The 15687-nt window shown below is 38.0% G+C and overlaps 1 protein-coding gene across 1 annotated transcript; it reads left to right on the top strand.

Annotated features, from left to right (window-relative positions):
• Nucleotides 1-357: 357 nt before the first annotated feature.
• Nucleotides 358-1447, top strand: LOC148037278 (uncharacterized). The gene has a single exon (XM_087677281.1). The coding sequence runs from the start codon at nt 462-464 to the stop codon at nt 1044-1046; it is 585 nt and encodes a 194-aa protein (XP_087533407.1). The 5' UTR covers nt 358-461; the 3' UTR covers nt 1047-1447.
• Nucleotides 1448-15687: the final 14240 nt, after the last annotated feature.

The raw sequence follows: 15687 nt of genomic DNA, 5'->3' as shown, positions 1-15687 counted from the left end.
TTAACCTAAGATTTGAGCTTGGTTATAATTACAGGTTATAATTAGATCTAATTATAACCCAAAACTACATGTTATAATTAGATCTAAAGCTACATTAAACCTAAGATTTTGAACTATAACTAACTAAAAATATGGATGATCGATCACTATAGGTAAAAGTGCTACTATGCTAGGCTCTTTAAGAACCATGGAAACGTTGACTGAAAGTAGGATTATGGATGGTCAACTTTCAAACTTTGTGAGCGCATTGATGATGCAAAGGGGAAAGCGAGTGACATGTGTTTGCATCGATAATATGGAAATTTGGAATCTGGACACGCATAAGGTATGCGAGTTGATTAGACACGGCTCGTGAGGCAAGTTGGATCGTGAGGCGCAGCGAGATGCTATGAGGGAGAGCGAGCGAGCATTTCTGAGAGAGAGAGAGAGAGAGAGAGAGAGAGAGAGAGAGCCGAAGCTGGATGGGAAACCTGCAGGCGGCTTGCTTCAGAGCGGGGACGGCGAATAGGAAAGATCCACGTATCTGCGTGGTGTGCGCCGACGGGGGAGGGCTGCAGGAGCTCATGGTCCCTGCCGGCTCGGCGGCCATCAGGGCGAGGGACGTGATCTTCGCGGGCATGAAGAGCCCGAACCTGCTGCTGTGCCACGCCGGCTGCCTCCGCGTCGGGGACCGCCCCGTGCCCCTCCCTCCCGACAAGGAGCTGCAGTCGGGCCACCTCTACTTCCTCCTCCCCCTCCGTGCCTTTCAATCCAAGCTCCCCTGGTCTTACCTCGCCATGCTCGCCGCCAGGGCCGCCCTCTGCCCTCCTGCAGCCCCAGCCCCAGCCCCAGCTCCTCCTCCCATATCATCCGGCCACCCTCCCCTCCCCCTGCTTAATCAATATAATTATAGCTCAGTCCCTCCATCAGCTCCACCATATTCCTGTCGTTATAATAATGTCTGCCAATCCCCCGACGTCCTCTCCCGCTACATCGATCACCTCATCGCCAGAGGCAACTGCTGGAAACCTGATTTGGATACCATCCAAGAGATCAAGCAGCTCTGATTTTTCAAATTGACTATGCGGTCTCACACGAGAACAAAAGACAGATAGCCGATGTAAACAGGTAAGCGCCGGAGCCGTCCAAGAGACCAAACAGTGCTCTGATGGGTGACTGGGTGTATGCCATACACGACAGCGAGCCCAAGACCAATTAGAGCTCTGATTGATGCAGATCATGGCCTTCTTGGCGATCCGTGTTCTTTCTTCTCGACATGTACACTTACGACAGCTACTTGTATCCAATCACTTGGCATTCTATTAGGATAGTACGCGTTGCGCAGCGTATAATGGATTGAAACTTGACTTGGAATACCGTGAGGATAATATGGATTCTGTATTCTGTGAGAATATTAATATGGATTCTGTATTCTGCGCACGAATACTGTGAGGATAATATGTATTATGGATTCTGTATTCTGTGAGGACAATAGCCTGCATAGAACAATGTGCATGCAATACACATGAGCATCGTGGACTATTTTTATGCCTAAAATTCGTCAATTAGCCAAACCTTATCGATAAAAAAGAGGGGGTGGAAGTTTTTAAAGGCTCAAATAAAACTTTTTAAATAAGAATTCCTAACACTTTGAAAAACTACTATAAGTAAATGTGCGTAGGTTTCACCCTGCATCCCAAGGATTCTATTAGTATATTTTCAAGTAGATTAATAAGTACCTCCTATGTTTTTGTGTATAGTCACATAGGATTCACCAACAAGATTTATACTTTATAGAGAAGGAATGTGTACTCCCTTTCCATGCCTTTTAGTTTGTTGTGCTTGATTATGTAGGGTTAAGGGCATTATGGTTAGTTAAGGGAATGTGTACTCCCTTTCCAAGCCTTTTAGTTTGTTGTGCTTGATTATGTAGGGTTAAGGGCATTATGGTTAGCCAAGCACAATATGGATGCGTGCTCAAGCTCTAAGTCTTTGATCTTCCAAGGTTTCCCAAGCATTTAAAGTGAATTGGTATAGTTGTATTTGAAAATCTAAATAGGACATTCACCATAAGTCACAACATCTATGCCAAGACTCTTTGCAATATAATAGCAATGTCATATTTAACGAAAGTTCATTAAAGTATCTTTAGACCTCTTACAAAAATTGCATGTGATTATTACATTATGAATTAGTATACTATAAGGATAGAATAGAGATGTAATAGAATCCATTCAAGAGAAGTACATGTAACATATTTGGTCTTACTAAATCATGTTGTGTGCGTTCATGTCTTAAATACAAAGGTATACATAATGCATTACATATTCTATCTTCAACATGTCAACCACATAAAAGATAGAGAAAAGTTCAACAAGCTCAATCTAATTCCATAAAAATCATGACGGAGTATTAATGAGGTCCTAGTACAATGTGTGAAATTAAGTCACAATGTTAGGTGAAGAAAAGCTTATACCCTTTTCAAGTTTTTCATAACTTTAATCAAGCTAGGCCTAAAGCTAGTAGAAAGATTATTGTTACATGCATTGATGTGAAGAAGATAACTTGATATTCAAGAATGCTACCTAGAGTAATAGGTAAATCAATTTATAGGGACTTGAGTGCGGTGACACCAAGATTGGGACTTCAACATAGCGAGTTTATTACCAATGTACTAGTACACCAACAGGCTATGTTAAGAAACTAACACATTCATTCAAATGGCTGATAAGTATAGATCAATAATATATGGCATAATTGTAACCATAATATGAAATACTCGAGGTCACAAGTTTTGCAAAAAAGTTGTAGGAACTTTTAATCCATAATATAAACAAATTTTCAAGCTAAGAAGATCATAGAAACTTTATCCATATTTAATATATAATTGATGGCATGTTCATTCCTTGCAGGTGCCTTGGGGAAATTGTTATAGGTACCTCTATATCATGTGCATTCAATGCCTTATTTTAGAACCCCTTTTCTCATAAATAAGACACACTCTTTTCCTATTCAAAATGTGAATATGCAGTTCAAGTAATGCCCTTCTCTATAAGTAAATTGTGTATAAAAATGGAATTTCAAAATCCCTTCTATGTAAACCAACATCATCATAGATGTAGATATTTATGAGTAAACCCCGTGAGGTAGGTGTTCCATTGATAATGGAAGAGTTATGAGAAATAAAAACATGAGAAAAATTTTCTAAATCCAAAAGAATTTGGGATCTTCAAGAACACTTACACATAGTAACCATGATCGAAAAGCTCAATTAAAGATGCTAGAGGGAAATAGGCCTATACGAACAAATCATAGTAGCTCAAGCCGCTTTCATACATGAAGAACCCATAAAGGTTAAGAACCTCCAACATTCCTTAGGGAGTGGTGGGGCACGAAAATAGATAGACACTCTAAGGAAACATTTCAAATGTTATGGAAGAAAAAGAAAAAATATAATCATGTTCCACTACTAATTAAGACGAAGATGGAATTCTAGCCTAGAACCATAAAGACAATCTAATGCTAGCTCATGACTTTTTCTCAGCCAAGTTTGGTAACCTACCTTAGTCTAGTCTAGAGATGATAAATGCTTGAGTAGACTAGAAGGAATTAGTAACCTATGGAGCACTCCCACTATCCACCAATGAAGGGACAATCAAGTTTATCCACAAAATAGATTATTAGATTGACTTATCTAATTAGTGCCCCATGGCATGCCTTAATATGGCATACAATGTCTTTCCAAGGACGTTGCCCCATAGACTTAGACATCACTTGAACACCTGGGTAAAAAAGGAGCAAAAAAAACTCATAAAGGGCTATATAGATACTATAATTCAATTATGGGAAGGACTAGCTATGCCCACAAAACAAAACATGGCTATGTCTTTCTAAAAAATGATGTTGACAAAGCTTATGATTGCCTTGAGTGGGATTTTGTATTGTAGGCTGCTTTAGGGAACATAAGTCTCAAGCCAAGCTTTATCAAATGTGTTTCACCCCTCTTTGGCAGTGCCACAACAAAAATAACAATCAATGAAGAGCTAAATAAAGGCTTTTTAGAATTGAGGATATCAATAAGCAAGGGGTACCCTTATTTTTTGCCATATCCAATTGAAGCACTAGGTTGGATCTTGGAACTTTGGTACCATCAAGGCTATATTTGATGTGAGCAAGCACTCTATTTCTAATAAAGAAATGTTACTCAATCTATTTGCAAATGACAACAGTATGACAATTAGAAATCAAGAAATGTGCGTCAAAACCCAAAACCTTTTGGGAGTGCTTCAGTATATATATTTTTTCTTCATGACCTAGGTTCAACCATAAGAAGACAAGCATTAAAACCCTTCTCAAGGATCCATGGAGTGGATCCTAGAGCCAATGCCAAAAAATAGAGGAGGGCAAGGTATTTTTCTTAATATTGGGTATTCTGATGGGATAGAAGATATCATAGACTCTAACACAACTAGCAAGTTGACTAATTGTACTCAAAGATATGGTGATACCCATAATAGTATACTTCTTAGTGTGTTGGACACTCCCCCAAACCATCTCAAAGAATTTGATACACATTGTAGCAATTTCCTTTAGGGGGATACCAACAAATATAGAACTCCAAAGGTTTCTTAGAACTACTATATCCACTCCAAAAAATCAAGGTGAACTTGGAATCATAGACATCCACTCCTTGGCAAACAAACATGTGGCCAAATGGATTGTGAGAAATCAACTAAAAAGAAAGAAGACTAGGCAATATTGTTAAATAACAACATCACAAATCCTAGATATCCACTCCTTTGTAGACAAAGTAGTGGCGGCTAAATGAATCATGAGAGATCAACTAAAGAAAATAAAGACTAGGAAAATTTTAAATTTAAACCAAAGAAGGTCTCCCCCCTTGTTAAATGACTCTAGACATCCTAGGAAGATAATAAGAAAATTGAGGTCCAAATAAACAATTATAAAAGAAGCATTATCTAGATAGCCTCAAATTCTCTTTGGCTAAGTATCATGCTTCCTAAAACAAAAAAAACTGCAACCAAACTTCTCATACAAGGAAAAATAAGTCGTTTGATTAGTATTTATTAATGAGACAAGAGTAATGAACAACTAACTTGGACAATAATATGTGTAGTCAAATGCAATGTTTAACATTCTACTAATTTAGTCAAGCATAATCTACTTTTAGCAAAAAAATGAAAATGGGCTTCTACATTTATTCTCTCTAGGTACTTCTAGTCAAAAATTTTATACTTGATATGACACTTTTTAGCTCTTTTTTAAAATAAAGAACCTCAATGTGACTTTTGGAAACTGTGATTCTTTTTACACACCCTTGAGATTAAAAAACTGAAACATGTTTGCCTTGATCTATGAGATATTTCAATATTTTGTTGTTTCACACCATTTTGGATACCTTTGTCTCATATCTGCATTGTTTTGGAACCTCATCTTCAATCCAACCTCATGTTTTGATCAGCTGCGCTCTATTCAGCCTCATCTCTTTCCAATATCCTACACCTTTCATGGCTTCTTCTAAATGACAGTTTAACTCTACACATGTGCATGCCACAACATAAGAGAGGATGATGCGTGGTACCCAACAACTCACAAGTTCCACAATTGGATAACATTGCTTCACTCTTGCAAAAGACATCACAAGATCAACAAATGGAAAATATAAAAAGTGAATGTTCACTTGAAACAACCAATATTTGAATTTAAGTTATGGGATAAAAAATGATATGCAAATATTCAACATATATATTTTGCAAATGATCTTCACTTGATGCCTTCTATGTATCAACATTTCCCACCTAGTTGTAATTAGGCACTAAAATTTACCTTTCAAGAGAGTTAAGTTTAATTATGTCTTTTACTTACATTATTATTGTTCTCGTGAGATTTGAGAGTAACTTGAGAACCTTGTGAAGATGTGTTCCCAACAACAAGTATGGAATTGTAGCCATTGGAGTCTCTCACAAGTACATTTAGCATCATGCAAGCTAAAAATTTTGCAACTTATCTATCTTGACCATATTTCATCCTTCTTCATTGAATTTTTTTTTCTATTCTTTGTAATGTACATTGTTTTAGAAAACATATAGGTATTTGGAAAAATCAAAGAGTTTCTTGCACTTGATCTTGATTCACTTATAAATTTGGATATTCCTAATGATGGAACCATCTAGGGCTTCAAGCTAAATGTTATCAAAGATATTCAAAGCTTTAATAAGGTTGGGAGAATGCTTAAAGAATATCAAGGTGATTTTATCTTGGTTTTTCCTAGTTCATGATTTTAATCTATCTTTTAAGGAATAGCTTTGCAAAAAAAAAAAAACGTTTTGATTGGGTAGAAAAATATTGTCCACCACATTAATTAAAAATTTTAGATCAAAATAAAAGTTAATGGAAAAGTTACACAATGATGATTTGTTTCTCTACAAATGCTTTGGGGACCTCATCAAGTTATCATATAACATTCCAAGAGAACACTACATTTGGTGTAATGAATGAAGCTGAGGGGAGAGAGGAGGATGAGGTAAAGAGAGAGAAAGAGAGAAAAAAAGACTAGAAGAAGGGAGATGAAGATAGAAAAGAGGGGAGAAAGAAGGAGGAAGCCATGGAAGCTAGAGATGAAGATGAAGAGTATGTTCTCAATAATAACTAGTTCCTTAAAAACTGAAACTCTTACACTTTATATACCGCAGTCAATGCGACTGGGTGTCTAACCCTTGGTTCCTATGTATCATGCTCGTTACAATCCATCCCCATTCTGAAAGTTTATACCCTTAAAAATGAAGAAAACTGTAGGGGAGTGATAGATGGGCTTAAGGAGTGGGGTACAGAGTACTACTCTAAGCCACATTACAATGAAAATAGGTGGGTGAAGACTAGGGATAACATGTTGTCCATGAAAAGGCTGCTAATGTAAAATTTTCATAACTTTTGATAGGTTGCTCTAAATGGAATGTCCCACATGTCAAAATGAAGCTTATGATGTATACTTTCAGGCTAGGTAGGAAGCACATTGGGCAGATTTGGGCAAGTATAAAACTATTCTAAAATAGTGTCTAGTTTGCAAGCAGGGTGTGGTTAAAAGGGGGCATAACTAGCTAGACTTTAGCCTGTTAGGCATCTTGGAGGTGAGATAACTCATTGACAATAGCGACTGGGCACCAGGAGAGGCTTCTTCTAGGGGTAGGCCTTGCCATTTGATGAGGCACTCCTTGATGGATCAAGTTCTTAAGTGCTTGTCTCATTGCCCAATGATTGCCTCAGGGATATAGTGAATGATACCTTCTTTGTCTGTGGGGGGAAGTTCTTCCACATAGTCCACTAAGGTGCCAATGAAGGACTTCTCTAATTGGTAGGCCAAATCACCAACTCTCTTAACGATCCAATAGGACCATAGAAACGGTGGGCCAGCTTGTTATTGCTACGCTCTTTGAAAGTGGAGTAACGAGACTTAGGTACTTTCAAGAGGACCAACTCCCCTTCTTGAAATTCAAAATATCTTATTTTCTCATCAGCATAGAGTTTCATGTGAGTGTGCCTTTTGAAGATTCACTTTGCATTGCTGAAGCAGGGCTTGCATGCGATCCCAACTTAGCTTTGCTTTGAGGGTTGAACTTACCTTCGAATAAGACTATAGGGAGGGGAACCTTATACCCTTCGGTAAGTTACTCATGAATATATGTGTGCATTACATGGGTTCAAAATAAGGTATTTTTAAAATACCATTTTCATACAGAAGGGTGTAAAACAAAGGGACTATTTTCAGATTGAATAGAAAAGGGTTATGTTTTATTCAAGAAAAATTCACAAATAAGGATATTCATAAATAGAGCTTGAACACGCATGATGTAGAGGATATACATATAGTAACTTCCTTGAGCTTATACCTATATAATGCCTCAAAAGGGGAAACCCCAATACTAGAGTGGGTGGAGTTGTCATAGACAAACTCATCCAAGTGGAGCCACGTATCCCAACTATGTTGTACATTATGGAAAAAGTGTCGTAAGTATGTCTCAAGGCATTTATTTACTCTTTTAGTATGTCCATTTGTCTGGGGGCAGTATGTAGTTGGGATGGAGCTAGCTTAATACCCATACATGTGAAAACTATATGCCAAAAGTTGCTCATAAACATAGAATCCCGATCATGCACTATGACTTGTGGCAAGCCATGCAACTTGAAGACATACTTCATAAACTAAGTGGCCACCTAAGAGGCAGTGTATTGTGTCTTAGTAAGGATAAAGTGGGTAGCTTTGGTGAGGCCTTTTTCCATAGGGGATACAAATACTTAAACCATATGCATTTTAAAGTCTTCCTAATCAATGAATTGATGATTCTCTTAATTGATATAGTGCCACCATGTGTGGGAAAATCCTTCCAAGTCGAGAGAAGCAAAGATAGATTTCTAATCATTAGTATGGGGGTAGATATTGAAGTAGGACTCTAACTTTGATGTCCATTCCTCCAAGTCTGATGGGGAGGGAGATTGCTCATTGTACTTAGTGAGTAGAATCTTGTCATGGAGATCATGCGGGCCTTGCTTCCCATGAAACCCTTGCTATCCATACATAACATGATGGCCATGCATACCTTCATGTCCATGCATACCATAGTATGCATTTATCCCATGTTGCTCATGATTGCCATGCTGGCCATTAATACCATGCTATCCACGATGGGGTTGATTCATATAAGTTCCATTGGGGCTTCGACGAAAAGTGGGGGAGCTTCTACTAATGTTGGGAGAGGGCCTCACTAGAGGTTTGGCTACATGGTTGATGGGGAGCTCAACAGAAGCTCATCATGAGCATGAGAGGTTCACCAACTTCATAGGTAGAAGGGGGAATACCCTTGAAGCCAAGAATGCCCTATGGACCATGTAGTGGCTCTAGTGGTGGGGGGCGTCGAGACTCATGCTTGGATTCATTTGCCTTCTCTTGGGATAAATTTTCCTAGGGAATTCACTATATATATACCCTTTGTGTCAAGTGTGTTCAAGGCCTATTTCTAAATATATTTATTTGTGAGTTTTTCCTTAATAAAACATAACCCTTTTCTATTCAATCTATAAGTAACCTCTTTATATGGGACCCTTTTTTATGTAAAAAATGTGTAAAAATTATATTTTAAGAATCCCTTATGTTGAGCCCATGTGATACATACATATATTTATGACTGCTCTCCCTAAGTGAAGTTGTATCTAGTTGAGCTACAAGAGTGGTGAGTTGCTCCAGTTTTTGCTGAGTCCTAGAGTTCAAGAGGGCCATTTTCTCAATTGCTTCATCAAATTTGGACATCATTTGGCAGTGATTGGTAGCCATATCATTATGCCTCTCCATGTGATGAAGCTTATGCTGACATAAAGTGTGGTCGACTAGGCTGTAGGCTTTCATATCTTGGCCACTTCCTCATGCATATCACCATGGTAATCTTGTGCTGAGCTAGGTTCATCATTCATGGAGGTTTTAGGAGTCTCTAATCTCCATCTAGAGTTCTTCATGGGCCTTAGTTTTGCATTTCTGGCCAACCATCTAGATGTAGTCCACAAGACCCACTATCAGTAAATGGGGTGTAACTTTTGGTGGGAAACTCCGATCGATGATATTTTTGATTCAAGTTGAAGGGTAGGAAACCCTTTTTGAGATGAGCTATTAAAATCTTTGACAAAAAATTATTAGAATTTTTTGCAATTAATTTTGTGTGTCTGTCTTGGAGTGGTCTGCACCCTATCCACACTGACCTCAGTGCACAAAAATGGCCATACCTTTCAGACCGTAGCTCTAATTATTGGGGATATTTTTTATTCAAATATGAGAGGAAAAATCCCTCTTCAAGATTAGCTATAGAGTGCACTCAAAATGTAATACAATTTTTTTTGTAATTGAATCTTTATGATTGTCCTGATTGACTATGACTAAAAACATTGTTCGTCCCTTGATGCAAATGCACTATATGAACATCTCATAGATAGAGAGGCCTGAGCAACATTTTAAATAACATTTTGAGCATAATATCACAATCCGCAGCACATTTACATGTCCATTTTCTTTGTTATCACTTCATAAATAGAGCTTAATGCCATGCTTCTCTGTTGAACTGCATACACCTCAAGTGTCATACATGGGTATCATAAGCATTGAAAGGGTGTCCAAAGGGGATTATTTCATTGGGAGTGGTTGTAAACATATGAGAGTAGTTGCGCCTACATACAAGTATTAGTATCTGGATCATTAGGAGGTGGAGAAAGTTCCCCTTTGGTCAGGTTGTGCACCTCTTCAGGGTCTTAAGTGGTAAGGGAGGGTCATCTCTCTTTTGCCTTACCACCTCTACTAGCATGGGCCTTTTTCCTTGGACAAAGTATACATAAGAGAGATTTTTATTAAGCTATCAATATGAGATGCATTGGAAAGGAAACACTGTATCGTTTCATGAGACGCAAGAATGAACAAGAACTTGGATAGGGATTACCTTGGTAGTCCAGTGACTCACTAGCTACTACTTACCCATTTACAAAGGCTTATTACGCACTTGCGATTAATCCAAAGCACACAATATCAAGGAGTAAATTTTGGCAAATGTAATTGATTTAGGGTTAGCCATGATGCAAACGGGGTATTAATTTTAGTGGCACATGCATATAATACTGGATTGAACTAGTGAAGCTTATGCAACCTTAATCTCTCCAACAAAAGAAATTAAGCTCAACAACAAGTGGATTAACATGAGAGATTAAGATCAGATTGACATACCTCTTGAGTGTTTGGGAAAGATAGTTGAAGCACGATCCACCATGATGTAAATCTCTCCATCAAGCAAGCCGATTTGTGGGAGCACTCCAATGGATGGAGCCTTCAAACATTCGAATGCTTCCATTGATGATGGAGGATCCTGAGCTTATACCAAGCGTAACCTTTAGTGATGGAAAGCTTTAAAGAGAGTTTTCATGGCTGCCCACCACACAAACTTCCTACATGATGCTGAGCTCCAATGACTTCAATCTAGGTAAAAGGGGGCAAGGAGGAGTTGAAGGATCTCTTGAGGGTTGAGCTTCCAGAGGTTATGGACTGAATTAAGATCTTGGGGTAAGCTTTAATGGTTGTCCTTAAGCAATGTACACCAGGGGGCTCCACCAAGAACAAGGGTAGCAAGAGGGGACATGAGGAGTTCAAGTTTTCCAAGGGGGGAGTATTGCATGCCCTAGGGATTCCTTGCACCAGGACCAATAGGGGAAGAGTAGAGACTCAGGAGAAAGTAGAAACCACCTCAATGAAAAATGCACTGGATTTTACAAGCTATTGCCTGTTGTCCAAGTGGCCAATAAACTTGGCACAAGGGTGCTTCGAAGGCAGGAAATCACTACAAGAAGCTTATGAAGTAGCTAAAGGTTGGGGTGGAAGGTTGGTTATAGTAGGAGGAAGAGATTTGGGGGCAGTCCACCATGGGAGCTTGAGGGAAAAACTTGTTGGGGAAGAGAGAGAAGTCTGGAGCAAAAAGCAACTATGATTTTACCCTCCTCTAAACTCCTGAATCTCCAACCTTCCTTGCAACTCCTAAAATTCGCATGAAAAGAAGTGACGACTTGCTAAGTTAGCCATTTTACCTCTAAATGTACTTGAGAGTCTAGCCATAGCTCTTGCTTGCTCCAAAAAGCTGAAACTAATTATGGTCCTTCCTATTGTACTTGTACTTGTAACCTGAGTAACTAGGATTTGAGATTTGGAAAGGAAGAAAGAGGACAGAAGAAAAGGACCAAAGCTTGATGCTCTAATACCACTTGTAATGAATGAAGATGAGGGGAGAGAAGAGAATGAGCTAAAGAGAGAGAAAGAGAGAAAGAAGAAGAGAAAGAAAGACTAGAAAAGGAGAGAGAAAGACACAAAAGAGGGAAGAAAGGAGGAGAAAGCCATGGAAGCTAGAGATGAAGATGAAGAGTATGTTCTTGATAATAGCTGGTTGCCCTAAATTGGAACTCTTACACCTTATATACCCTGATCAATGTGATTGGGTGTCTAACCTCTAGTTCATATGTATCCCGCTTGTTACATTTCGATTTCTAGTACAAAAGATTAAAGAAGACTAAGGGTACATGGACACATTTGGATTCTAAAGAAACTGACAATCACTTCACTATGACTATTTATTTGGATGATGAAGATACAAAGTCTTTGTCAGTAAAGAAGAAATGGGCATTAATAGATGTATGAGAAGCTCTTTACTTTGATCTACAACCATGGATACAATATCTCACCCTAGGTGAACTCATTAGAAGAAGGGTAAAAAAGCTTATAAATGTGATGAATTACCCTAGTAAGGCATTGTTAAATATTTAGATCCATAGAACCACTTATGTTGTTAATTTTCAACTTGTCTGTGAAATGTTAATTTACAAAAATATGCATTTTTAGCGTTGTAGTTGAATTAAGATTTGAGGCCTTGGACTAAGACACTTCAAGTTTTTCATAGCCTCTATATCACATGCATTCAATGCGTATTTTTAAATCCTTAACTAATTTCTTAAATTTTCTATCACTTTTTGTTGTCTTCTTTTACCTTTGTATCTTCTTTTTCTCTCTTAGTCCTCTTTCCCTTGCTATCCTTATTGGGAGGCTTCCTATCTTGGTAGTTTCCTTCTCCTTCTTAATCTTGGTTTAGGAATAGGATTACATGACTATCAAGAATAACTTTTATTGCCTTGGTCCTTTATAAGAAAAATGTACTTACCATCTAGAGGAGAAGCTATCTAGCTAGTGAGGGACTTGAAGGATGATAAATGAATATCTCTCTATCCTAATTAAGTGAGAATTGATAAAAATTACATATTGTAGTGTATATTGAGCAAGAGTATAGAGTACACAAAAAATAAGAGAAGAAAGGAAACTTCTTTAATTCCAAACAAGATGATTCAAATATGGCTTTGTCTAACCATGCATTTCTATTGTGAAGCTTACATGGTGATCTAATTAGATGATTGGTGAAGAGATTAAGGCTAGTTTGAAGAAATTTGATTTGGTGAAGGATAAATTGATTATGGATTTAGAGAGGTCTCACTTTTATAGCTTAAGAAGGTGGTCAAGTTGGCCAATAAATATTTCAAGGAATATTCCCTTTATTATTGGACCAAGGGTGTTGCCATTAAATTTCTATCAAGGGGATTGCTAGTCCCCCCCAAGGCCCACTTAGGCACGGGCTACTTATGCAGCCACTTGACTCTAGAATAGGAGTACCTAATAACTCCCACACCCTACAACTCGATGTAATGTACCTAAAGTTGCTACTAGCTTAACTACTCTATTTAATCCAAAGGCTAGACCTACCAAGGTCACCTTATGATATCCAGTCATATAGACCTCATCTAGCATACAAGCCAGGACCAAACCAACATCTGGACTCACACATGTCTTCTCCTTGTAGTGGGGATCTTATAACCTTGAGCACCATGGATCATTGGTTGCATCTTATGAGGGCGGAGTATTGAGCATATCTAACACCCCCAATTCCCCCAAATGTCTATTCAATGGAATAAAAGGCCATTGTTGGTTTATTCTTTCTAATCCAAGAGTAAAGATTCCTAAACCCAAAGAGAAAATGTATCTAGAAATAGACTTCTTGAAATCACTTTGATCTGAGTCGGTTTTTGATGAGAGGACTTTTGAAACTATATGTGATACCATAGTCAAGAGTTAGCTTCAAGTGTCTACTATCTAAGCACCCATATCCTAGTTTTTCGATGACTTTGACATACACTACAAGGGATTAAGCCTATAGAAAACCACATTGCTACATTTTCTTAACAAAGAAAGAAAACTTACAAGCGTACCTAAAGTCATAATAGAGAGTGCATCAAGAGACCCTGTCTAGGATCGCATTTATTTCACATAAAAAATGAAACATTTTCTATACCTTTATACGCGATTCAACCTACAAATTTTCAATTCATATAATTGTTTAGTTAAACATGCTCCATTATGTAATTTTCACGCATTCTCTTATGTGATTATAAATGTGCTCTAGCAGAAAAAAACTAAGAAATTGTTGGTTGCAGCCATAGTTCTACAAGTAGTAGCTCGAATTTTTTTTTGGCACTTCTTGAGTACTCATTGGGTTGAGTATTAGCTTTAGAAATTGATTGTGCATGTTAATTAAAGATTATTAATATAGTTTGAGACAATTCAATGTATACAACAAAAATGACCAAGAGTAGTTGTATTTCTTCAAATATATTAAAGATAGATACATGATTTTGAAGCCAACTAGTATGGCCTCTATTGCCTACCATGCTCACTATACACATCAAAGCTCATATTTCTTGCCATGAGTTATCACTACCATCCCTCCCTTTGTAGCATCACTCTCATCATTCTCATCACCATTGCTCTCTTGATCATGGTGCCTTTGCTTTGATTTACATCACATATTTCTCAGCTCCCTCCCTCTCCAACTGCCTCATTGCATTGTTATACCTATAGATGCAAAAATTTCAAGCTTATCATAACTTAGTACTTTCAATGTATTTAATAAATGAAACGACTTTAAAAATTTTCATATGGTGATTTGATGCCATTACTGCTCTATGATGACACCTTGTTACCATAAGTGTGTCCATGTGTCAAGATTTTTATGACAATGCTTATAAGTTGTCTCATAGCGAATGGGTAATCAATGAGCAATACTCAATTGCAAAATGAGAACCTCATGAGTCTTGGATACAATTAATGCTCAATAGTCACATATAAAAATTGAAAACAAAAGATACTTACAAAGTTTGCTTCCCATGTATCAATGCCTCCTGACCCTAAACGCAAGGAAACAAATTACTCCATTTGAATCCATCATGCTTCCCTCTATTGTGAGCTAAAGAACCCATGCTTTACCTTGTTTTCGGTTTCTGTCCACTCTTGGCCATGTACTGTGGTTATCTATATTGGCTTAGGAGCCAAACCTCCTCTTACTTTCCATTGCCCTATGTTCGACCATAGCTCTCTTATTAGAAAGTGCCTTTTTGATCCCTGCTTGAGCCCAATGGTTTACAAATCTCACATGTGGGGGGGTTTGAGTACTTCTCATGCATTGTAGCAATGGTTGTTTAGTGCATTTGGATCCTAGTTTTGAAAGCTAATAAGAAATCTCTATAGTTTATGCATGCTATGGTATGCAAGTAGATCAATACCTCCTTCCTCACATGATTTTGGAGGACCCCACCCAAAGGATTTAGTTGGTAGTACACATCTGGTTGGGGCTTTGTCTCCCTCTCTTCATGCTATTAGGCTTTTACCTATCTCTCTCTACACTGTTGTGGTGAGGGGCTTGAACCGCCACCAAAATAGCCTCCACCAAAATAACTTCTACCATGGTGCTTACACCCATGGCTACTACTACTACCACTCTTGTGGGAGAGTTCATGTTCTAGGGACTAAGGAGCTCTTGAATCTTGAAAAGATAAAGCTAATACTACATGAATTACTAGAGACTATGTACCCATTTGCGACTCATATAGCTCAAGTGTGGAGTGAGAGGATGCCCCAAGAAGGCCTCTATCTCTGCTATCATTCTCTCTCTCTCAAGGGTTGGGTTCTTAAGAGGATGACTCCCATCATATCAAAACTTGAATTAACATGAATAGAAATATCTACAAAATAGAGTATAACAATATTAATGGCATAACACACGCACACACACACACACA

The sequence above is a fragment of the Lygodium microphyllum genome, chromosome 4, assembly GCF_053477565.2.
Source record: "Lygodium microphyllum isolate KBCC chromosome 4, Lygodium_microphyllum_v1.1.10, whole genome shotgun sequence".
NCBI lineage: Eukaryota > Viridiplantae > Streptophyta > Polypodiopsida > Schizaeales > Lygodiaceae > Lygodium > Lygodium microphyllum.
Note: the sequence above shows the minus strand (reverse complement) of the source record. Positions and strands in the feature narration are given on the sequence as shown.

Coding starts and splice junctions, on each gene's coding strand:
- LOC148037278 (XM_087677281.1), top strand. CDS start 462: ATGGGAAACCTGCAGGCGGCTTGCTTCAGAGCGGGGACGGCGAATAGG.